The following is a 24,101-nucleotide window of genomic DNA, read 5'->3' on the forward strand; positions in this document are numbered from 1 at the left end:
GAGCTCAGGCCTGCCTGTTGCCTGGTCAGAGGTTGGGTGGGCAAGTCCAGGTCTGGGCAGAGTCCCTGGTGATCCGCAGTACCCTGTGGGCAATGCAACTTTAAATAGGATTCACACATAAACAGAGGCCACCTTTAGTATGAAAAACAAAATTACCGCCTCCCTCACACCCAAGTAGGTTTAAAGTGGCTTATTGAAAGCTAGAGAAGATAAATATGAAAAAAAATAGAGACTAAAATAGATTATGGATGAAAGAAAAGAAAGAGTAAGCCAGGTGAAGGCCAGGGTGAAGAAAGGTCTGAGCAGTCATGCCATGCTCACTGCACCTCGGAGCTGCTGGCCCCAGGGTGGCCCTGAGCTCTCCAGCAGCCCAGGTCACAGGAGACGCAGCTTCATGGCTTGTGCGCTGCTGCAGCCAGGGGCACAGTTAGGAAACTTCCTAAGTCACATTCCGTGTCCAAAACACCATGATGCATGCTATCTACATGGGCCAGGAGCACAGCCAAAAACTGATCCTGTGAGTACCCCCTACACACACCCCTGAGTAAACTCTTAGGTGCTTTTAAGTTCTTTGTTTGCACTTTAAAATTAAAATTTGAAAATTTCCAAGTATTCATACTTTATAATTTAAAAGCAAGTTCAATTTGTTTTTTTTTAAATTTTACTTTATGTGTATTTTGCCTGAATATATGTTTGTATACTGTGTGCATGCTAAATCCATTTTTTACTTTTATTTATTATTATTAATTGATTTATTTGGGGGGAGTTTTCTGAGATAGGGTCTCTTTTCATAGCCCTGGCTGTCTTGGGACTCACCATGTGGTCTTGAACTCACAAAGATCCACCAGCCTCTGCCTCCTGAGTGCTGGGATTAAAGGCATACACTACCATTCCTGTTTAAACCCATTTTTAAAATTTATTTATTTATTTATCCCCCCACCCCCCAAGACAGGGTTTCCCTGTGTAGCCCCAGCTGTCCTGGAACTTGCTCTGTAGACCAAGCTTTTTTCTACATCATTTTATATGTATGAATGTTTTGCCTACATGAATTTCTGCACACCATGTGGATACAATACCCACAGAGACTAGAAAAGGGTGACAGTTCCTGGGACTGGAGTCATAGACAGTTGTAAACTGCCATATGGGTGCTGGGAATCAAACCCAGGTCTTCTGGAAGAGAAAGAAGCTGGTCCTCTTTAACAGCTGAGCTGTCTCTCCAGCCCCCAAATTCATTTTTAGAAAGCCCGATAGTCACACCACTGCTGCCAGCAATCACCCCAGTACTGAGGCGTAAGGCTGGTTGCCCGTATGTTCCCTATAGGAGGGATGTGGCCCAAGGTTGCAGGTCAGTTATGCTTATGTGTTTACTCAAGTCCTGAAGAGCTGTCCCCAGAGCTGCTGGCCATGTTGGCCACTAGTACACAGGGACAGCGACTGGGCTGTGTAGTCTGTGCCTTAGGACATAAGTCTCGGGGAAATTTAGTGTGTAGAAGTCTTAGGAGCTGGCTGTTTCACCTGCAGGATAAAGGGCTTCAAACCAGGCAATTAGCCAGCCACATAAAACCTGCTAGTGTATGTGAAATTCACTGTTGCTAGAGTTTTCCTGCCTGGCCCACAGTCAGGACAAATCTCTGTCACCCGCCAGTCTCACAGCTGCTCAGACCCAACCAAGTAAACACAGAGACTTATATTGCTTACAAACTGTATGGCCATGGCAGGCTTCTTGCTAACTGTTCTTATATCTTAAATTAATCCATTTCCACAAATCTATACCTTGCCACGTGGCTCGTGGCTTACCGGAGTCTTCACATGCTGCTTGTCATGGTGGCGGCTGGCAGTGACTCCTTCCGCCTTCCTGTTTTCTCTCTTCTCCTCTCTGTTAGTCCCGCCTATACTTCCTGCCTAGCCACTGGCCAATCAGTGTTTTATTTATTGGCCAATCAGAGCACATACAGACCATCCCCCAGCAATTCACTGCAATGCTTTCAGTCTGAACTTCTTCATACACCCCCTTCTTGTAGAGGTAACTGTCTTATTAAATAATAAGAAACACAGAGGCAAATGCAGAGTTAAAAGCCCAAGAGGTCAGAGCAGTAGCTAAGAGCTGAGACTTAAAACCTTTCTTACCCTTCCTGCCGCTGCCGTCCTTCCCCTGAGAAAGAGACCTACTTCCTGTGTGTCTGTCTTTTTTTGATTTTCTGTTCTGCCTTCTCATTGGTTGTAAACCCAACCACATGACCTCTTCGTCACTGCCTGTCTACACAGACCTCCAGGTCTTCTATGCTTGGTATTGAGATTAAAGGCGTGTGTCTCCATGCTGGCTGTATCCTTGAACACACAGAGATCTGCCTAGCTCTGCCTGTCATGTGATTGGGATTAAAGGCGTGCGCCACCACCGCCCAGCTTCTGCTATGGCTTGCTATTAGCTCTGACCCCCAGGCAACTTTATTAACATACAAATAAAGTCACATTTCAGTACAAATAAAATATCACCATACCTTCTGAACTGGAAAACAGGACAGAAGAACTGATCAGAGGGTTTGTAAAGATCACCATCAACACTGACAGAGCTTCTGCTGGAGAGTGTGAGCATCATTTGTGGAGAGATCTGAGTCCGGGAATCATAGCCGTTCTGAATAGCCTACCAAACCAGGACTGCTGCCCTTACCACAGAGCCGACAGACACATGGGGACAGCATAGGTGAGCAAGAGCTGGTCTTACCACAGAGCTGCCACACGGGGGCAGCAAACACAAGCAGAGCTGGCCTTACCACAGAGCTGCCACACGGGGGCAGCATACACAAGCGGAGCTGGACTTACCACAGAGCTGCCACACGGGGGCAGCATACACAAGCGGAGCTGGTCTTGCTTTCCCTGGCAGGCTCTGCAGTCAGCAAGAATGGGTGGGCAGGTGATACACAGCCAGGTGTGCCATGTCACACAAACCCAGTAAGTCATCCCTCACCCAGAAAAAAAGAAGGGCCGCGCTGGCAGAGGCCTCACAGACTTCAGGAGAGGACGGGCTCCCGTGCCTTGTCTCATTCCCAGACCACTGTCCAGATGCTGCCTTGTCTGAGCTGGCTGGCGGATCCAGTCGTTCCCAGAGGATTGGTGCTGATGAGATTCTGGTGTTTGAGGTAGAGAATTCTAGATGTCGTGTAACACTGAATCTGTGTGACTGACCTCACCCCAGTTTTCCTCATCTTTATCTTCCTAGGGCCAGAACTGGGGTAGTTAAAATCACATGGTGTCATCAGCCGCTTAGTAGAAAGAAGTCCGAGTTCTCCCTGGGCACAGGAGATAAAACAGTTTTCTAAGACTCTGGAAGGACACCCATGCTGCAATGACATTTTCACATCAGCCAACAGCAGCCCTGAGTACTGTGGGATCAGTCTCACTGTGTAGCCCTGCCTCTGCCTTCCAGTGCTGGCATTAAAAGCGTGTGCCACCGTGCCCGGCCTATAATCTTTGTACACTGGCAAAAACTTGTAACTGTATTTCCTAGACTGTATCCCCATTGTTTTAAAAAATATTTTATTATTGCTATCTTAATAATACGTATATGCGCGTGAATACGGCGCCCAGAAGCAGGGCACTGGCTCCCCTGGAACTGGAATTGTAGGAGATTGTAAGCCACCCAACATCAGTGCTGGGATTGAACTCAGATCCTCATCAGAGCAGCAAGTGCTCCTAAGCTCTGGATCTCTCTGGTCCCTGTGTCCCCATTGTTATGGAGTGTCTGCCTAGTGCTCAGGTCACGCAAGTCACACACCTGCAGTTGGAGGGCGCCTGCTGAGGAGTCAGAGTCGTGCTCTGTACGCCCCTCCCCCATCTGTAACTTTAATCAGCTGGTAGAACCATTTTTGGTTCCCTAGCTCCAGACATAGGCTTCCAGACTCCTTCCACAAACGTTTTGTGTGCCTACCATCCACTCCACCCTGTTGCGGAGAATGACATTCCAGAAAGCACCTGGAGGTCACCCAGGGCTTGGTCCTCCCCTTCACCCATGTGCCCTGGTCATCGGGATCGGCAGAGCGGCCCTTCTCTGCTGTGTTAGTTGCTTGGAGTTGTTGAGACTGTCCCTAGTTTTCTCCTGGCTCTGAGCCAGGGCCTCCTCAGTGTCATGCTGGTCACTCAGCTTTCTGGGCGTGTCTGTAGGATTCAGGTGTCTCAGCAGTAGCAGTCACCTTACCCCTTTGTTCGATGACTGTCTTCAGGGCAAAGTGGTTCTTTCTGTGTCGTCCCCCACCCTGTCCCATCCCCACCTGAGACAGGGTTTCTCTCTGTAGCTTTGGAGTCTGTCCTGGAACTCCCTCTGTAGCCCAGGCTGGCCTTGAACTCACAGAGATCCACCTGGCTCTGCCTCCCAAGTGCTGGGACTAAAGGCGTGCGCCGCCACTGCCCAGCTGTGGTTCTCTTTCTGTACACACTCTCTTCAGGTTACACAGTCCCCAAGGATGCTCCTGTGTGAGGGAGCACACAGCTGAGGCCTTGTGTGCCCCGCTGTGATCTGAGCCTCTCTGGAAGTTTCCTCAGGAGGGTCCACGGTCCTTGTTCATGTGCACTTTAGCATGGCTGAGGCGTGGCAGAGACAAACGGGCCTGGCCTGGAGGCTTTGGCGGCCCCTTCTGTCTTCCAGGTACTGCTGCTGAGGGTGTCAAGCTGCCCCCCTTCCACTCCTAGCTGGGCCAGGCACCTCTTCCTTCTAGCCGCTCTCTTTCTTTTCTTTTCATTTTGGTTTTTCCACACAGGGTTTCTCTGTGTAGCTTTGGAGCCTGTCCTGGAACTCACTCTATAGCTCAGGCTGGCCTCGAACTCACAGAGATCCGCCTGCCTCTGCCTCCTGAGTGTTGGAATTACAGGCGTGTGCCACCACCGCCGGCTCTTCCAGCCTTTCCTGTGCTCACATTTTTCAAAACCATGTTTGCAGACTAAACCTGGCCCAGAACGAAGAACCTTTGATTTAGGAAGCATGCTGCCATGTGAGATTCCTGGTGCACTGTTGTGCAAGGCCCTGGTAGAGGGCCGCTCTCCCTCCTGAACTGCCCCTAGGAGGACTGTCCTTGATGTCACACCTGAACTGAGCCCTCCAGAGACACTTCACAGCCTGACCCCACAGGTCCTCAGGTTGTTCCCCTCAGTTGTCTCAGGCCTGCAGCTGGTCCCCACCTCCTGGACACTAGGCCTTAGGCCACAGCTGCTGGGAAGGCAGGGCTCGGGGGCTTCCTGAGTCTGAGGAAAGAGGAAGGTGTCCCATTTTCACCTTGGCTTGTGTACACCTTTGTCTCCACATCTAAGAATCCCAGGAGCTTTCACTGACCGGATTCAGTAATTGACACCTTGGTTCATGGCTTGCTCTGCTGTGTCCTCTCTCTGTCCCAGCGTTCCTTCAGGGCTTCTTGGGGTGGACTCCACCAACTAGCTGTTCAGGGAGCTTGGGAACACTGTCTGCCATCTGAGTCTCACCCTCGGCTCTGCTGGCCCTTTTCCTGTCTCAGGATGAGTCCTAGAAATCAAATAGCACCCTCTAGGACAGAGTCGGGCCTCCATAACAAGGACGTCCTTTCTGGGGCTTGCTCCTTCAGCATTAGGAATCTGCTGTTGAGCCAGGCAGTTGGCACACACCTTTAGTCCCAGCACTTGGGAGGCAGAGGAAGGTGGATCTTTGAGTTCAAGGCCAACCTGGTCTACATAGTGAGTTCTAGGACAGCCAGGTCTACATCGAACCCTGTCTCAAAAAGCAAGCAAAACAAACAAAACTCCACTTGCCTCAGTAGAGGGCTTAGTTGTGACGGTGATAGATTTTCTCCTGCTGGGGCTGTCCCCTGCCAGCTGGTGGGCTCTGCATGTCCCACACACACTGCATTGCCCACAGCCATGGGACAGTGACTCAAATGCAGGCAGCAGGAGCTGTGCTCATAACTGCCCTGAGAGCCTGCAGCGGACACCGTAGAGATCCAGTGCATGACCTGGGTCGCTCAGCGCAAGTTCAGAAAGCCTTGGTGTTTGTGTGTGATGGATGACCAAGACTTCTGGGGCTGGGATATGGCTCAGCCGTGGAATGCCTAGCATGAGTGAAGCCTTGGGTTCAATCACCAGCACCAAACCAGGAGTGGTGGCTCATACCCACAGTCCCAGCATTCAGGAGGACCAGAAGTTCAAGGTCATTCTCAGTTAAATAGTGACTTGGAAGCCAGCCTGGGTGACATGAGGTCTTGTCTCAAAACCTACAGGAAGGAAAGAAGTAGAGCTTCTTTGAAGTCCCCATACCTTGAGAGGGCCACCCCCAGGTGTCAGTGTAGAGGCCAGCCTCAAGTTGTTTGTTACACTGAGCACCCCCAGTGGAGGAGGGTCTTGGCGCAGGCCGGTGGGGAAGAAGAAACTATGCTGACGTCTTCCAGCCTCACTGGGGTCCTCACCCACAGTGTTGCCCTCACTGGCTTTCTGGGAGCCACTGGAGTCACTTAGCTCGCATCAGAGGAGATTTGACTGCTGTATGCCCAGCTGGTAGTGAGCAGACAGTGAGATGGTTAAGAAGCTCGTCGTGAGGCCGTGACGCTAGGTGTGGCTCAGTTGGTAGGGTACATGCTTAGCTTGCATGAAGCCTTGGGTTCCATTCCACACACCATGGAAAACCAGGGAGAGTGGTGGATACCTGAAGTCCCAGTACCCCAGGATGTGAGGCAGGAGGATCAAAGGTTTGAAGTCATTCTTGTTTATGTAGCAAGTTTGAGTCTAGCCTGGGCTACATGAGACTCGGTTTAAAAACAACCCAGAAAATCACGTAAGTCCCTGTATACAACAGAGGAGCAACAACCAACAGCATCTCCAGACACCAGCCCCTGTTCTCTAAGGGCAGACTCACCTGTGGGAACCGCTGGGGAGGGACGCGCTCCACACCGGTGCAGAGGTTGGGGAGCGCTTAGTTGTACCAGAGGAAGCTTCAGGAGGTAAGGGCAGAGGGCTGTGCTGGGGTCCTTCTCACTGGGCACATAGCCACCGCTGCGTGGGAAAGGAAGGAGAAGGGGTGTGGAGAGGGGGGAGGTGTAGCCAGGGAAAGGTAGGAGGCGCAAAAGTGACTGGTGAGGTAGAAGACCTCTTACAGGGAGGGATGAGTTTCACGGGGAGCTAGGAATGGCTGTTTTTAGTGATTCTTAGAGATTTGTGTTTGGTGTGTGTGTATATCAACATTTAGCAGCTCCATGTCCTCACTTGACCCAGCCGATTTTCTCCCTCCTGTCCTGCTGTTTTTAATGTGTGAGATGATATTAGGTGAGGAGATGAACTCAGACTTGTTTCTGAACGACTTAGTAAGCTAATGATAGGAAAAGGTAATTTATTTGGTCAAGACAGCCAAGGATTAAAATATGAAAACTTCTGGGACAATAGAGTAGCCTGCTTGCCTAGTGCTTGCAAGGCTCTGGGTTCAAACCCCCCAGCACCACAAAAACTGTGAACACATACATAGTCATGAGGCATTTAGAAGTGAGGCTTGGCCAGGCGGTGATGGCATACACCCTTAATTCCAGTGCTTGGAGGCATCTCTGAGTTCTAGAACAGCCAAGGCTACACAGAGGAACCCTGTCTCTGAAGAAAAGAAAAGAAAAAGAAGGAAGGAAAGAGAGAGATAAAGAAAAAGAAAAGGTAGAGAGAGGTGGGATCTGTGGTCTGTACACTTGGCAGAGGGAAGCAGTCAGAACCAGGGTCCTTGGCAAGACCACTTCTTTAGTATCAGCAGGGGCTCTGGAGTAACTCTTTTTTTTATTGTTTGTTTGTTTATTTATTTAATGCTGAATGCTGTTTATTGAAGGAGGGAGGAGGTCTTAAATACAGGCTTACAGCACAATGGGAGAACCCCAGAGGGCAGAAGTTTGCTACCGATGTTTTAAAATCTTGCATCTAAGCTGTTAACGCCCATTATGCAGGATACACAGACAAGGAACTTCCCTTAAGCATTCAGGAGGGTGGAACCTGGCAGAGAATTAGCATAGGGAGGATATCAAGGTCAAGGTCAGCAAGCAAGGCAACACTTACCCAAAATGGGGGCCAGGGCCCTACAGGTCCCCCTTTTACTAAAAAATGAGCTTCTGACTTAGGTTGTGTGGGATGTCAGCAGGTCACCTTACCCGTCATGGAGACGCCTGCCCAGGCCACACAGGTGCTCTGTCTTAGGTTGGTGAGTGCCCCCCAGGCATTACCTGTCTCTGAATACTCATCATACAGGCTCAATTGTGTGTGAGCTGTAGAGTTAACTGCTGCCAAAGATCTCAAAGTGGCACTGGGCTTGCAATCTGTGTGTTCGACACAGAAAAGACCAACAGAGGTCCTATCCCACCCATAGCCAGTAGGCTAAAGGCAACTGAGACATTCCCTTCCTTAATGAGCCTTACTGCAAATTGGAGTCCTTGTAAGATAGTATCCCAAAAGCAAATGGAACTTGAGTTTATAGATTTATAATTTTCAAAGCCAATCGAAATGTGTATAACTACTGAATTAAATTTATCATGCCCAATAGAATGAAAGACTAACTAACTGTGGTAGCTACTTTTGCTGCCAGGGTCTCTGGAGTAACTCTTGGGAGTCAGTCCTCATTCATTCTTCAAGTGCTGACTGGTGTCTCTGGATGCCCAGTGTTAGGAGTGAATGACATATTTTCACAAGCTCCTAAGGAGATGGAGTCCCGCTGTGTCCCTCACTGGCTTCAGGAACTGATGACATTTGATAGACTTGGTTCCTTTCTTTCCTCTGTTTAGTTTTTCTCTCTCAGGTCTGCTTTATTACACCCTCTTCTTTTCTTCCTTTTTCTTTGCAAACTGAGGGTGCTAGGCAAACGCTCTGCCTATCCTCTTCTCTCCAAGTCTTTTGAAGCCAGTTCCAAACACTGCCTCACCAATAAATAAAATACCCACATCTGACAGAGAGATTTAAAAATAAATACAACCCACAAATAAATAGAATCAACAGGAATCCCCAACACCAGTTCAGTCTATACTCAGATTTCTTAATGTCACAATTTTATTTTACATTTGGTTTGTGTTGTCATACACATACCTCAGGTTGCATTTCTTTATTCCTCTATATTCCTCATATTTAATCTGGCATTGCCCATAGTGAAAACAAATGATGATGTATACTTGCACCCACATACAAACTAGATGGGGTGGTGTGACTGTCCATAAAGGAGGTGGTAAACTGGCCTGCAGGCAGGATAAAGGGGTGAGGTGAAAGGGAATTGTAAATTTTTTCTTTTCTTTGTTTCTTTGTTTATGTGCATTGGTGTTTTGCCTGCATGTATGTCTATGTGAGGATGTCAGATCCCCTGGAACTGGAGTTACAGACAGCTGTGAGCTGCCACATGGGTGCTGGGAATTGAACTTGGGTCCTCTGAAAGAGCAGTCAGTGCTCCTAACCACTAAGCCATCTCTCCAGCCCCCGTAAATTTTTTCTGTTTTCTTTTTGTAAGACAGGGCTTCTCTGTGTAGTCCTGGCTGTCCTGGAACTCCCTCTGTAGGCCAGGCTGGTCTTGGGGGACACAACTGCACCAAACACTTTGCAGATGGCTGCTTATGTGCTGTTGGACAGGGCTGGGGTTAAGGCATTGCGTCAGTGTTTAACACAGTCTCTCTGCTCCTGCCCTCCCCTCAGGCCTCAACCATGTTACGAGCCTCTTTGGTACCTGAGTAAGTAATCATTCTTAGGAGTTTTTATTAATTGTATTCTAAAATTTTATTTGCTTTTTATTTTATGTGTATGAGGGCTTTGCCTGTGTGTATGTCTGTACATGACCTGCATGCCTGGTGCCTGCAGAGGCCGGAAGATGGCATTGTATACCCTGGACATGATTGTGAGCCACCATGTGGCTGCTGGGAACCAAGCACAGGTCCTCTGGAAGAGCAGCCAGTGCTCTTAATTACAGAGCCATCTCTCCAGCTCCGTATTCCTATCTATATGTGAAACTCGAATTCAAGATAGTTTAACTAAACGTTCAACCTCATGTTGATATGAAAGGAAATGCCAATGATCATAAATAATGCTAAACTAGAATTATCTTTTAATATTGATTCTTGTAAGAGAACATTAAATAGCAAAAATCTGTTACCTTATTCCTATGGTGTTCTTAGAAATGAGTTCTAGTCTCCTGCCTCAGCCTCCAGGTTCTGAAATTAGAAGTATTAGCCACCACACCCAGTTTGTTATAGTAATTTTGAGGATGTAAATTGACGATTACAAAACTTCTTTTTAAAAATTCTCTTTTGAAGATGTAGTTATTTATGTGTATGTGTGTTCTAGCTTGCCTGTGTATACCACATGCACACAGTGCTTTCAGAGGCCTGAACAGAGTATTGGGTCCCCTGAAATTGGAGTTACAGATGATTGTGAGCTGCCATGTTGGTGCTGGGAATAGAACCTGGGTCCTCTGCAAGAGCAGCAAGTGCCCTTAACTGCTGAGCCATCTCTCCAGCCCCCCCAAGACTTGCCAGTGTTAGTATTTTACACAAGCCCTGAGCAGTTAGAAAGCCAAAAGGTCGGCCTGGGTGTGGGGAGTTGAACTTGAGTGACAAGCCTGTGATCACTGCACTGGGAGGCTGTGGTGGGAGGGTCAGCCCGGGCCACACAGGGGACCCTGTTTGAACACTAAAACAAAACAAACCTAGTATGCAATTTCTTCTTATTGTAGAAAATTAGCATGCCATTGAAATCTAAGAAGAAATAAATTTAGATGACATAAACTCCATCCCTCAGCAGGGGTGAGCTGGCTGAGCTGGGTGGGGGCCTGGGCACTAGGCTCCCAGGGGAAGGCTCTGTCTCTTTTGGGAGCCCACAGTTGGGGTGGCGTTTGGGCCGCTGTTGGTTGCTTGAGTCTAAGTAGAGATCTTGATGCTCGGCAGATGGAATGACATGCCCCTTTGCCCTTTTCCTTCTCTTTGAACTTGCGATGCTGAGCAGGAAGTTGAAGGATGTCCCATTACTGCCCTCCCTGGATTATGAGAAACTGAAGAAGGATTTGATCTGGGGCAGTGACCGCTTGAAAGCCTTCTTGTTGCAGGCTCTGCGCTGGGTAGGTACCTTCCCCTTGAAGTTAATAACAAAAACCAGAGAGAAAACTCCAGCACTGCTTTTCTTGGCTGGCTACCTGGTAACTTGGGTGGTATCTCGTAATCCCTTTGCTAAAAATCTTTCCTGCTGCCTGCCACCAAGACCTGAGGTTAAAAGCCGCTCCAGCCAGATGTGGGAGCACAGGCCTTTACCCCTAGCTTGCAGAAGGCAGAGGTAGGTGTCGTTCCGTAAGTTCAGGGCCAGCCTGGTCTGCACAACAGGATGCAGACCAGACCAGGGCTATATAGTGAGGCTCCACCCCTACCCACAGCAGGCAAACCAGCTCCGAGTTAGGCCTCGGCCGTATTCCCGAGCACTCTGTACTGGTGTCCATTACTGTTGCTTCAGTGTGATAAGGCAGCTGCCCCTGCCATTCAGCCCTGCCTGGTCAGGTGCTACATTCAGCTTGGGGCCTGCATGTTAGTTAGAGCATGTAGCCAAACCCAGTCACAACTCCAGAGACCCCTGGGTACAAGTACTGACCAGTTCACCACACTGGATAGGCCTCACCGGGATTCCCATTCCTCAGTAGTTAGATCAGTTGCAGCCAGTGGTTGGTTTTCAAGTGTTCCAGACCCCTCTACATTCTCAGAAATTATTGCGGACCCCAAAGAGTTTTGTTTGTATGGATTTCATCTAATGTGTAAATAAATTAAAACAGAAAACTGGAGAATGTATCATTCCCTGTAGAATTAACAAATGACCGGTTAACACAAATAACAGTAACAGTTTCCAAACAACAAACGAAGTGAATGCAGAGTGGCGTCCTTGCTCAGCCATCTCCGTGGTTTGCCTTGGAGGAAGACCCGGGGTCCTCAGAACCTGCTTTTATGTTAGACTTGCCAGTGTCACACTTCCACAGCCTCTGAGACAGTGATCAAGAACGGCAGAACCCATCTCAGTGTCACTGGGAAATAGTCATGTCCCTTCTGAGTCCACGAAAGAGGTTTGGGATGCCCAGAGTTCTCTGAACTACACTTTGAGAATCACTGGCCAGAGCCTTTCACTAAGGGATCCATTCTAACTCACCCTAGAGGAGTGTCAATCTCCCGTGTGGATCCCCGTATTTCGGGGTACACTGCTTCAGAATTCTTCGAGCAAGTTCACCATCTCTGAGTGGAAACGGTCCTCCTGGTCTGTAGCATCTGGTGGTGCATCTGGACTGGACCTCATTGGGAACTGTGAGGAACACTTGGGGTCCAAGGGGAGAACCCTGTGGGGCCTGCTGACCAGGGTGGGTGGGCAGCCTGTGTGGTTACCAGGGCTGCCCACCCTGGTTTGCTTGTGTCTACTCGTGTTACCACACTCACCCTGGTGGCCTGAGTTTGCCACCCAGCGATGGCTCAGTCTGTCCACTCCCTGGGCCTCTTGCTTGGACAGGGCCTCTTTCTACAGAAAACAGGCACTTTGACAGATAATCGGGAAGGCATGCGGCTGCTCAATGGCTTTGCCTGTGTTCTTCTTCAGTGCCCAGCCAGCCTCTTGGCTCCACAGGAATTCCCCGTGTGACATTCTTGGCACCGTCCTTTAGCAGTCCCCACGTAGTGGGGATCAGGCCAGCTAGCAGCATGCCCCTCCCTCTGAAGGCCTTCCCTTCCTGTCTGCTGTGTCTGTTGACTCTGGCTTGGCCTTTGTCCCTGCTGCAGACCAGGATGTTCTGAACACACCACGCTTGTCCTCAGACAGAAGCAGATTCTGGGCCTCAGGGTATTTATTTAAGACTTTTTCCCCCGGAAAAGCAATTTGCTCGTGTTACACACACAACTTTCTCCTGTCCTAACAAAGCTGCACCCAGCAGCCATGTGCACCTGCACACCACACAAACTTCTTCCCCTGTGGGTAGCACACAAATTCATATGGCACCATATCAGATTGAATGGCTTCCCAAATTCTAACCAGCTAGCCATCCTCTCTCCCATCTGCCTCCCCACCTTTATTGCCCATTGGTCCTTTTGGATCGGGTCACTGAGAGTCTTCTAGAGGTAGCCTGGGCCCCACTTTCTGACTGGACCACTCCCCCACCCCCGCCCTTCCACACACACTCACCTCCCTGCTGCTTGGCCGTCTGCTCGCCCTTCAGGGCCTAGCTCTGGCCTCTGTAGGAGTTTGCTACTTCGGTTTTTCTTTGCAGCGCTTGACCACGTCCCACCCTGGAGAGCAGAGGGAGACAGTCCTGCAAGCCTATGTCAGCAATGACCTCTTGGATTGTCACAGCCACAACCAGGTCAGTAAGAGGTGGCCAGGGCCTTCCGCGGTGGGGAAGGACCTTAGCAGACGTGAGGCTTTGGTTTCTGTGGACACTGTCAGTGTGCTGGCCTTGCAGTGTGAGCTCATCAGCTGCTTGAGGTCTGTGTTCGCCTCTTGATCTGCTCTTCAGTTCTGGAGAGTCCCGAACCGGCCGGTGGCTCAGAGGCGCCACAGCTCCCTTCTGCCAGTCTTCCCGCCCTCTTCGCTCCTCCCACTTGAGCTGGGCTCCGTTTTCCAAGTCAGTGGGTCGCAATGGTGGTTTTTGTTTCAGTGCTCCAGTCTCTGAAGCCATTGAAGAATGTAGTTCCTTCAAGTCCTTGTTACTTGTTTTATTGATTATTTTGTGTTGTTGGTGGTGTTTGTGTTAGGGTTTTTTTTGTTTTGTTTTGTTTTTTTTTTAAGATAGAGTTTCTCTGTTTAGTCCTTGCTGTCTTGAAACTCACTCTGTAGACCAGGTTGGCCTTGAACTTAGAGATCCGCCTGCCTCTGCCTCCCAAGTGCTGGGATTAAAGATGTATGTTACCACTGTTCAACAGAGTCTTTTTTTTTTTTAAAAAAAAGATTTTTTTTTAAATACCTTATTGTATGGGCATTTTACACCTGCATGTACGTATGTGCATCACATGTATGCACTGCCCATGGAGGCCAGAAGGCAGTGTCGGATCGCCTGGAACCAGTTCAGTTGTGAACCCCCAGTGGGTGCTGGGAACTGAACCCTGTCCTCTGGAAGAACACCTCGTCGGTGCTCTTAACTGCTGAGCCATCTCTCCAACCCCTCCAACTCCAACATCTCTCCAATGTTAGAGTCTGACATAGTCCAGGCTGCCTTCAAATTTACTATGTGGGCTGAAGATGACCTTGAACTTGTGATCTTCCTGCCTCTACAACCTCCTGAAGCCTGGGACTATAGGCTTGTGCCCATGGCTAATGTACACGGTGCTGGGCATTGAATTTAGGGCTCCGTGCATACTAGACAAGCGCTCCACCAACAACTCACCCCCAGCCTTGTTTTGTTTCTGAGAAGGAATGACCTTGAGTTCTCTGAAGGTACTGGGCAGTTTGCAGGGTAGAAAGACTCCTTGGTAATGCAGATGCTGGGCCACCATGATTTCAAAATGGCTTGGGCTCTTGGGAAGGGAAATTGAACTGGTTGTCTAGTTATTTCTCCCTTAGTGTGTAGCATCATCAGCCTGAAGGAACTTGTTTCACACTGTACACATCCGACAGTTCTAGCTCGTCAGCATTGTGTGTGCATCTGAAGAGCACACTTCCTTAATTCAAGGACTGTTGTCTTTCCAGATTCATACTTCCACTTATTATCCACAAGGATGAATAGAGAGAATATTTGAAAAATATGAAGTTGTTTTTCCATCACCCAGGTTAAGAAACAGAAACTTGGGCTGGAGAGATGGCTCAGCCATTAAAGGCCAGGCTCAGAACCAAAAATATAAAGAAATAGAAACTTCCAGCACTTTAGAAACTTCTAGGTTGCATCCCCTTTCCTTTCTTTTATAAAGGAATAGCTACCAAGCCAATCTTGGGATGAAGGAGGCAAAGGTCTGCATAGTGAATCCAGGATAGCTAGGGCTATATAGACCCTGTCTAAAAAGAAAAAGAAAGAAAGAAGGGAAGGAATGGAGGGAGGGAGGAAAGAGAGAGAGAGAGAGAGAGAGAGAGAGAGAGAGAGAGAGAGAGAGAGAGAGAGAGAGAGAAGAGAAAAGAAAGATGCCATCATCTCAACTTTTAAAAATTACAGTATAATACCGTGTTAGTTAGGGTTTCTATTGCTGTGAAGAGACACCATGACCACTGCAACTCTTATAAGGGAAAACATTTAATGGAATGTTTACAGTTTCAGAGGTTTAGTCCATTATCATCATGGCGGGACATGGTGGTGTGCAGGCAGACATGGTGCTGGAGAAGGAGCTGAAGAAGGAGCTGAGGGTTCTACATCTTGATCCACAGGAAGTGAACTGTGTACCACACTGAGCATAGCTTGAGCATGGTAGACCTCAAAGCCCATCCCCACAGTGACACACTTCCTCCAACAGAGCCACACCTACTTGATTGGATCAAGTTGAAAGTTAAAACTAAACACCGCACAGTGTGTGAGATTCAGACTAAGATCATTTATTTATTTATTTATTTATTTATTTATTTATTTATTTATTTATTTATTTATTTATTTATTTATTTATTTTTGTGATATATATTTTTTATTTTACAATACCATTCAGTTCTACATATCAGCCATGGGTTCCCCTATTCTCCCCGCTCCCACGCCCTCCCCTTACCCCCAGCCCACCCTCCATTCCCACCTCCTCCAGGACAAGTCCTCCCCTGAGGACTGTGATCAACTTGGTAGACTCAGTCCAGGGAGGTCCAGTCCCTTCCTCCCATACTAAGCCAAGTGTCCCTGCATAAGTTCCAGGTTTCAAACAGCCAGCTCATGCAATGAGCACAGGACTTGGTCCCACTGCCTAGTTGCCTCCCAAACTGATCAAGCCAATCAACTGTCTCACCTATTCAGAGGGCCTTATCCAGCTGGAAGCCCCTCAGCCTTTGGTTCATAGTTCATGTGTTTCCATTCATTTGGCTATTTTTTTTTAATAATTGAGTAAAACTGAAATTTATTATATGCCACAGTCGTCCTAGGGACCTCCATGCTATATATATAGCCTCTATGGTTCTATGGGTTGTGGTCTGATTGTTCTTTATTTTATATCTAGAATCCACCAATGAGTGAGTACATACCATAACTGTCTTTCTGGGTTTGGGTTACCTCACTCAGGATGATTTTTTCTAGTTCCATCCATTTGCCTGCAAATTTCATGCTTTCATTGTTTTTCTCTGCTGAGTAGTACTCCATTGTGTATATGTACCACATTTTTTTCATCCATTCTTCCGTTGATGGGCATCTAGGTTGTTTCCAGGTTCTGACTATTACAAATAGTGCTGCTATGAACATAGCTGAGCATGTATCTTTATGGTATGAATCAGCATTCCTTGGGTATATGCCCAAGAGTGGGATGGCTGGGTCTTGAGGTAGTTCAATTCCTAATTTTCTGAGAAACCGCCATACTGATTTCCACAGTGGTTGTACAAGTTTACATTCCCACCAACAGTGGAGGAGTGTTCCCTTTGCTCCACATCCTCTCCAACATTGGTTGTCATTGGTGTTTTTGATCGTAGCCATTCTAACAGGTGTAAGGTGGTATCTCAGAGTCGTTTTGATTTGCATTTCTCTGATGATTAAGGATGTTGAGCATTTCTTTAAATGTCTTTCAGCCATTTGTAGTTCTTGTTTTGTGAATTCTCTGTTTAGCTCTTTAGCCCATTTTTTAATTGGACTGTTCAGTGCTTTGATGTCTAGTTTCTTGAGTTCTTTATATATTGTGGAGATCAATCCTCTGTCAGATGTGGGGTTGGTGAAGATCTTTTCCCAATCTGTTGGCTGTCTTTTTGTCTTATTGACTGTGTCTTTTGCCCTGCAAAAGCTTCTCAGTTTCGAGAGGTTCCATTTATTAATGGTTGTGCTCAGGGTCTGTGCTGTTGGTGTTTTATTTAGGAAATGGTCTCCGGTGCCAATGCGTTCAAGAGTGCTTCCTATTTTCTTTTCTATTAAGTTTAGTGTAACTGGATTTATGTTTAGGTCTTTGATCCACTTGGACTTGAGTTTTGTGCATGGTGACAGATATGGATCTATTTGTAATCTTTTACATATTGACATCCAGTTATGCCAGCACCATTTGTTGAAGATACTTTCTTTGTTCCATTGTATAGTTTTGGCTCCTTTCAGACTAAGATCTTAAACCAGACATCAGTATTTTCTATAAGAAGTGTTTTTGCCGGGCGGTGGTGGCGCACACCTTTAATCCCAGCACTTGGGAGGCAGAGGCAGGCGGATCTCTGTGAATTCGAGGCCAGCCTGGGCTACCAAGTGAGTTCCAGGAAAGGCACAAAGCTACACAGAGAAACCCTGTCTCGAAAAACCAAAAAATAAAATAAAATAAAATAAAATAAAATAAAATAAAATAAAAACAAAACAAAACAAAAAAAGAAGTGTTTTTGCCAGTCACAGTTTTTTAAAAACAGGCCAAGTTGGGGCTGGGGAGATGGTTCATTTGGTAAAGTGGAACACAAGCCTGGCTTCCCAGCACCCATGTTAAAAAGAAGGCAAGTAGGCAGTCTGGCTGGGTGCTGTGATCCGTTCCTGTAATCCCAGTGCAGGAGAGGCAGAGACAAGAGGGTCCCAGGGACTTTTTGGCCAGCCAATCTAGCCAGATCAGTGAGTTTCAGGCACACACACACACACACACACACACACACACACACACACACACGCGCGCGCAAAACAAAACATAAGGCAAGAGTTAATGTTAGAAGCCAGGAGAGAACTTTCTGGAAGGGTGTCCTAGAGCGTCTCTGGGCTGTGGGAATGTGGCTTCTGTACTTGGTTGCCCGTTACCACATGTTCACTTGTGAACACTCTTCAGGCTGTGCCCTGGTGATCTGTAAGTTCTCTGGACTGTACACTAAGGTGAAAATTGGCCTCAATAAAGATGGTACAAAGGTAGTTGACATTTGGGGGATGGCTTGTGGCCATTTCACTTGGCCTGGTTCAGTTGGAGCACTCGACATAGCACACAGAGCTTCCCCAAACTTCTCCTGACGCCTCCTTGCTCCTCTCTGCTGAACCGATGTTCTCCTTCCAGCCTCCTCCCCTCCACCCTGCTTTCTGAACCCAGGGTTTTATTAGTGCTCTACCACTAAGTTACATTCCAGACACTGGTTTTTTTGTTTGTTTGGTTTTAAGAATTATTGTTTTTGTGTGTGCGTGTACATGAATGTTTGTCTGTATGTATGTTCACCATGTGTATGCAGGGTCTGAGGAGGTCAGAAGAGGGCATCTGGTCCTCTGGAATCGAAGTTATTCATGGTTGATGGCTGGCATGTGGGCACTAGGAACCCAACCCAGGTCCTCTGCACTCTTAACTGCTGAGCCATCTCTTCAGCCTTGCAGCCACTGGTTTTGAGAATATCTTGCTATAACCTGGACTGACCTCAAACTGGAGATTGTCCTGCCGCTGCCTCCCAAGAGCTGGGTGACAAGCATGCACAATCATGATGGCTTCCTGTCTGCAGTTTGGTAGCTCCCTGCTCATGGGAACCTGGTGTTAGCCTGTCGTGATAATGCTCCCTCCCTGTCCCTGTGCTGGAGATCACAGGGACAGCACCATGCCATGTGGCCACTTTGTTTCTGTTTGTCTGTGTTGTCCCTAGCTCTTCGGCGTTTTGAAGCATAAGTGGAGGAACTCAGGGCATTTGTCCTGTATGAGTAACATTTCTCATGGCATTTAATCAGCTGTTCAGGAATTGTGTTTTTAAAAAAGCCATTTCCTGTCGTCCTGTCCTGTCTGGAGGGAGCTGAATTAGCTGTGTGCTTGTCTCACCTGGAAAGCCGGCAACAGCAGCAGCCACGTGTGCCCCGTTGTTCTAGCTGCTCAGCATTCTTAATTCATTGAACTTGGAACTTTGGGCGGCTTCCTTTTGCCAAGTCTCAGCAAGTATCGTTTGGCCATCAAGAGCTGCAGGTGAACTGTGGCTGCAGCTGTTTTCCTCTAGTTAGTCAGGCATGGGGGCATCTGCCCCTTCCCCGCGCCCTAGCTCACTCTTTCTCTCCATGGTTGTTCCTGCAGAGGAGCGTGCTGCAGCTGCTGCACTCCAAGAGCGAGGCTGTGCGCCAGTACATGGCCAGGCTCATCAATGCCCTGGCGTCCCTGGCTGAAGGTGAGGTGACATCTTCCCTCTGGGCAGAACAACCCGGCAAAGCCACGGGCATCCCTGTGAAATCAGTGTTTTCCAGGCTTGCTTAAAGTAGCCCAGGTCTCCTCATTTTATTTCTGTTCTTCTAACATCTCTTGTGAAAATTAGTTCTTAAGATAATTGCCCAAGTTTCTGTCAGAGCAAATTTTCTTGCCTTTGGAGTTGATTTTACAATATGTAAGATTTTATAACTCTCATTTAAACTGTTTTTAACTGCATAGTAGGTAATACCTTCTCTGTAATCCCTGCTTGCCAAAGTCAGTCTGGTGACACAAGTGGATCCTGTCCCAGCAAGCGCTGCACCACCCCTCCAGGCGTTAAAGAACTTGGAAACCTCAGAAGTAATCGACATTGTAACTGAATAAAAGTCAGCTGTACAAAGGGCCATTATCAGGGCAGATGAAACAGCTCAGTTAGTAAAAGCTCTTGTGTGTGCCTGACAACCTGAGTTTGATCCCTAGAACCCACTAACAGGTCAGATGTGGATCCCATCTTGGTGGAAGGAAAGACCTGACCATTGAAAAGTGTCCTCTGACCTCCATGTATATGCCTTGGCACCCACAGTCACCAAGTGCATCTCACGCACACCGCACACACCCAGGACAGGTTCCTTACAGTCTTGTTTGTTTGAGGTTTTGTTGTTGTTGTTTTGTTCTTTAATCATTGTTGAAACTAGGTCCTTCTGTGTAGCCCAGGCTGGCCTTGACCTCACAGGACCTGCCTTTGCCTCCAGGCCTAGGGTTGTGCACCACCATACCCAGCCCCACTTGAGGTGTTTTTAATGTGAATAAAAAGAGTTTTCAGGGGGCTGGAGAGATGGCTCAGAGGTTAAGAGCACCGACTACTCTTCCAGAGGTCCCGAGTTCAATTCCCAGCAACCACATGGTGGCTCACAACCATCTGTAATGAGATCTGGTGCCCTCTTCTGGTGTGCAGACATACAAACAGAACACTGTATACATAATTAATAAATAAATCTTTAAAAAAAAAAGAGTTTTCAGGTTATAATACATTATATTCAACATGTTCATTTAATTCATTATCCCATTCACTTGCAAACACTTATTACAAGCCAGTGTGTGCACTGAGAACCATTCATCTCAAATTAGTGTCTGTCAGTGCAGAGATCTACAGAGATCTACTTGTGAAGGTGTCCCAGACGGGGCCCCACCTCCATGGGGCTCTGAGCATGTCCGTGAGGAACAGGAGAGCATAGCCAAAGCAGTGCTTGGCTACCTCCCTTGCAAAGGTCCGGGGGCCACAGTGTAGTTCCGTTCCTCTTTTTCCCTTGTAGGTCCTTCAGGTTCAGGATGCCACAGACTGTGGTGGTGGCTTATGTTCGGCTTACAGGAAGAAAGGCTTTCTGTTGGTCAGACCATTGCTTGAGAAGACTTCTGTGTTTAGACAGCGTCCCCCGATGTAGGTACTAGCCTAGCCATGAACTTGCAATCCTCCTGCTGTGGCTCCCCTAGTACTGAGATTACAGGCATGTACCACCACACATGGCTCAGAAAAAGTACATTTTAACAATTTCTTATAGAACTTTCTAGTGTATCCTATGCATATCTTTACTAGAAAGTGGCCTTAGTGCACACTAGATTAATTCTTTACATCTTTCTCATTTTCATCTCTGGCACATCGTAGGTCGACTCTACCTAGCCCAGAACACAAAGGTACTCCGGATGCTGGAGGGAAGGCTGAAGGAGGAAGACAAGGATGTCATCACTCGTGAGAATGTCCTTGGGGCCTTACAGAAGTTCAGCCTCAGGTCAGTCTCTGCCTGTGAGTTCAGGCTGGCGTGTGTGTGTGTGTGTGTGTGTGTGTGTGTGTGTGTGTGTTTGAACTACCACTTACTTTCTCCTGGATTCTCATGGCATCCTAGCATATAAATGGTATCTTTCTGTTAACACTTACGAGAAGTTAGATGACTTTCCATGGTAGAGCTATGTAGCTAGAGTTTTCCTGCCTGGCCCACAGTCAGGACAAATCTTTGTCACCCGCCAGTCCCACAGCCGCTCAGACCCAACCAAGTAAACACAGAGACTTATATTGCTTACAAACTGTATGGCCGTGGCAGGCTTCTTGCTAATTGTTCTTATAGCTTAAATTAATCCATTTCCATAAATCTATACCTTGCCACGTGGCTCGTGGCTTACTGGCACCTTCACATGCTGCTTGTCTTGGCGGCGGCTGGCAGCGTCTCCTTCTGCCTTCCTGTTCTTTCTTTTCTCCTCTCTGTTAGTCCTGCCTATACTTCCTTCCTGGCCACTGGCCAATCAGTGTTTTATTTATTGACCAATCAGAGCAACACATGTGCCATACAGAACATCCCCCAGCAGAGCTAGAAACTCCTCTCTAAGCCCTGCTGTTCAAGGCTGCTGGGGATGGAGGAAGACAGTACAGTGAGTGCAGCATTGCCTTCCTACCTGGTATCAGGTTAGTGCCAACCAGGTGCTTGGTGTAAGGATAAACACACAGAGTCAAGTTGCTCCCATTAGTTCTGTGGGAGCCTTGCTCCTTGAGCACCTCCCAGGAGCCCGCCCACAGTCCTGGAAGTGCTACATTAGAACTTAAAGGCCTTGTTTTGTTTTGTTTTTAAGTATTTCTTTTTAAATTTATGTTATGTGTATGAGGGTTTTGCCTGGGTGTATGTTTGTGTACCATGCACATGCCTGGTGCCCCTGGAGGTCAAGAGAGTGTTGTATCTCTGGAACTGGAGTTAGAGATGACTGTGAGCTGCCATGTAGTTACTGGGAACTGGACCAGAGTCCTCGGAAAGAGCAGCAGGTGCTCTTAACCACTGAGCCATCTATCCAGCCCTTCATGTTCTTTTTGAACCAGATCTAGTGTCTTCTTAGAGAACTTTTTACAAACAAACAACAGCTTAGCTGGGTGTGGTAGCACGCCTTTAATCTCAGCACTTGGGAGGCAGAGGCAGGTAGAGCTCTAATGAGTTCAAGGCCAGCCTGGTCTACATAGTGAGCCCCAGCCAACCAAGGCAACATAGTGGAACCTTGTTTCTAAAAAAAAAAAAAAAACTTCTTTTTTATACATATGAGTGTTTTGCCTGTATGTATGTATGTACAGCATGTATGTAACACATGTTAGCTGTCAGAAGAGGGCTCTGATCCCCTGGAACAGGGGTTATACATACGGTTCTGAGCCATATGTGGGCGCTGAGAAATGAACCTAGGTCCTCTGCAAAAAGCAACAAGTACTTTCAACAGCTGAGCATCTCTCCAGTCCCAGAGGTCACCGTCATAATTGGACAAGTCTGGTTTTCACAAATGTGCAGAGTTCTGCAGCCATCACAACCTGAGAGTAGAACCTATTTCCCATTTGTTTGTTTGTTTGTATGTGTGACTATGGAGGCAAGAGGACGATTCATCGGGATTGGTTCTCTCCTCACCGTGTGGTCCTAGGGATCAAACTCGGGCCGTCAGGCTTGGCTGCAGGCCCTTACCCACTAATCATTTTACCAGTCCTAATTTTAGAGCATTTCTATGTCGATAGAAAAAAGTCCACACTAATTGTTGCCAACCTTCATTCCATCCCAGCCCTAGACAGCATCCCATATCTCTTTTGTAGCTCCATCTTGTGCATGTCCAGCTCATGGAATCATGTAAGATGAGGCCCTCCAAATTGATTTTTTTTCAAAGTAATATTTCTGTGGCCTCTTGCCTGGGTCAAGTAAGCCAAAGCTATTAATGATATTTACGTACTTGAAGTAGAAGTCTGCTAGCTTTAGCTATTGAAAAGGAGACTTTCAAAGTGGGAGGCCCTTCTTACTGCTCAATCATTCTTTAAAGTATTGGTCCTTAAAAATTTCAAAAGAATTTTTGTTGTCCTAGTTGAATGGGCTGAAGGGTGTTCCCCAGAGTCTGTCTTTCATAGCTCCATTGATCCCCATTTGCACCGTGGCACTCTTCCATGGAAAGTCCCTTGCCAGTTAATTCAGCTGATAAGGTTGTTTCCTCTTAGGCGCCCACTGCAGACTGCGATGATTCGTGACGGCCTCATCTTCTGGCTGATCGACCTTCTGAAGGAGCCCGACTGCCTGTCTGACTACACACTGGAGTACTCTGTGGCTTTGCTTATGAACCTCTGCCTTCGAAGTGCAGGTGTTACCGCCCTCCAACCCTCCACACATGCACACACCAGATACACATGCCCTGGCATGGAGCATGGCTGGGCAGAGAGCTGCCCACAGATCTGCATTCCCAGTAGCTGCCCATATATCTGCATAGCCCAGTAGGGCTTCCTTTTTGTCTCCCTTATGGAAAACTTAGGAGAGGGGTGAGTAAAGTGATTCTAGCTAGGCATGAAGCTAGCCAGCCCTTAAAACCAAAATACCGTGTTACCCTTAGAAAGAATCTGTGTGCAGTTTCGTGTTTATACGGTGCCCTCTGAGGAGCAGGGCAAAGCCAGTCACATTTCTGTCAGCTTTGTTACACTTTTCGAAGGTAGGAAGTTAAGAGTTATGATCACTGCCACTGAGGACAGAGAGGTGTGTTGCCAGCATCCTCTGGGGTGAAGTTGGTGGCAGGAGCGGAGACATTAAGTCATGCTGCCTGCTCAGTGTTCTCCATCTCACAAGGGCACCGAAAGCTGCTTCTTACCTTTTGGGAGTGTAGCTCAGTGGATAGAATGCTTGCCTGGCTTGTGTAAAGCCCTAGTTCCCTCCCCAGGATGGTGTAAACTAGGCATGGTGGTGCATGCCTGTAATTCCAGCACTCAGAAGGTGGAGACAGGATTGGAAGTTCAAGGTCACCCTTGGTTATACTTACTGCAAATTGGAGGCTGACTTGGGCTGACCTTGTCTCAAAAGCCAAAGCAAAATCCCCCAAAACAAACAGCAAATGCTTACCCACTCAACGGAGATGGTAGTTTCAGCTTCTGTACACACATCAGCCTTTCAGACACTCTGTCAC

At 47.7% G+C, this 24,101-nt stretch overlaps 1 protein-coding gene across 9 annotated transcripts in view; it reads left to right on the forward strand.

The window, feature by feature from the left end:
- Positions 1 to 24,101, forward strand: part of Armc9 (armadillo repeat containing 9) — a 137,885-nt gene that overhangs the window by 29,032 nt on the left and 84,752 nt on the right. For all 9 annotated transcript variants that reach the window (XM_076549500.1, XM_076549501.1, XM_076549503.1 and 6 more), the window contains exons 10-15: positions 9,646 to 9,680; positions 10,948 to 11,059; positions 13,229 to 13,321; positions 19,044 to 19,134; positions 20,815 to 20,938; positions 23,152 to 23,291. In XM_076549500.1, coding sequence (XP_076405615.1) covers positions 9,646 to 9,680; positions 10,948 to 11,059; positions 13,229 to 13,321; positions 19,044 to 19,134; positions 20,815 to 20,938; positions 23,152 to 23,291 — 595 coding nt within the window. The remainder of the gene's footprint in view (positions 1 to 9,645; positions 9,681 to 10,947; positions 11,060 to 13,228; positions 13,322 to 19,043; positions 19,135 to 20,814; positions 20,939 to 23,151; positions 23,292 to 24,101) is intronic.

The sequence above is a fragment of the Peromyscus maniculatus genome, chromosome 13, assembly GCF_049852395.1.
Source record: "Peromyscus maniculatus bairdii isolate BWxNUB_F1_BW_parent chromosome 13, HU_Pman_BW_mat_3.1, whole genome shotgun sequence".
Lineage (NCBI taxonomy): Eukaryota > Metazoa > Chordata > Mammalia > Rodentia > Cricetidae > Peromyscus > Peromyscus maniculatus.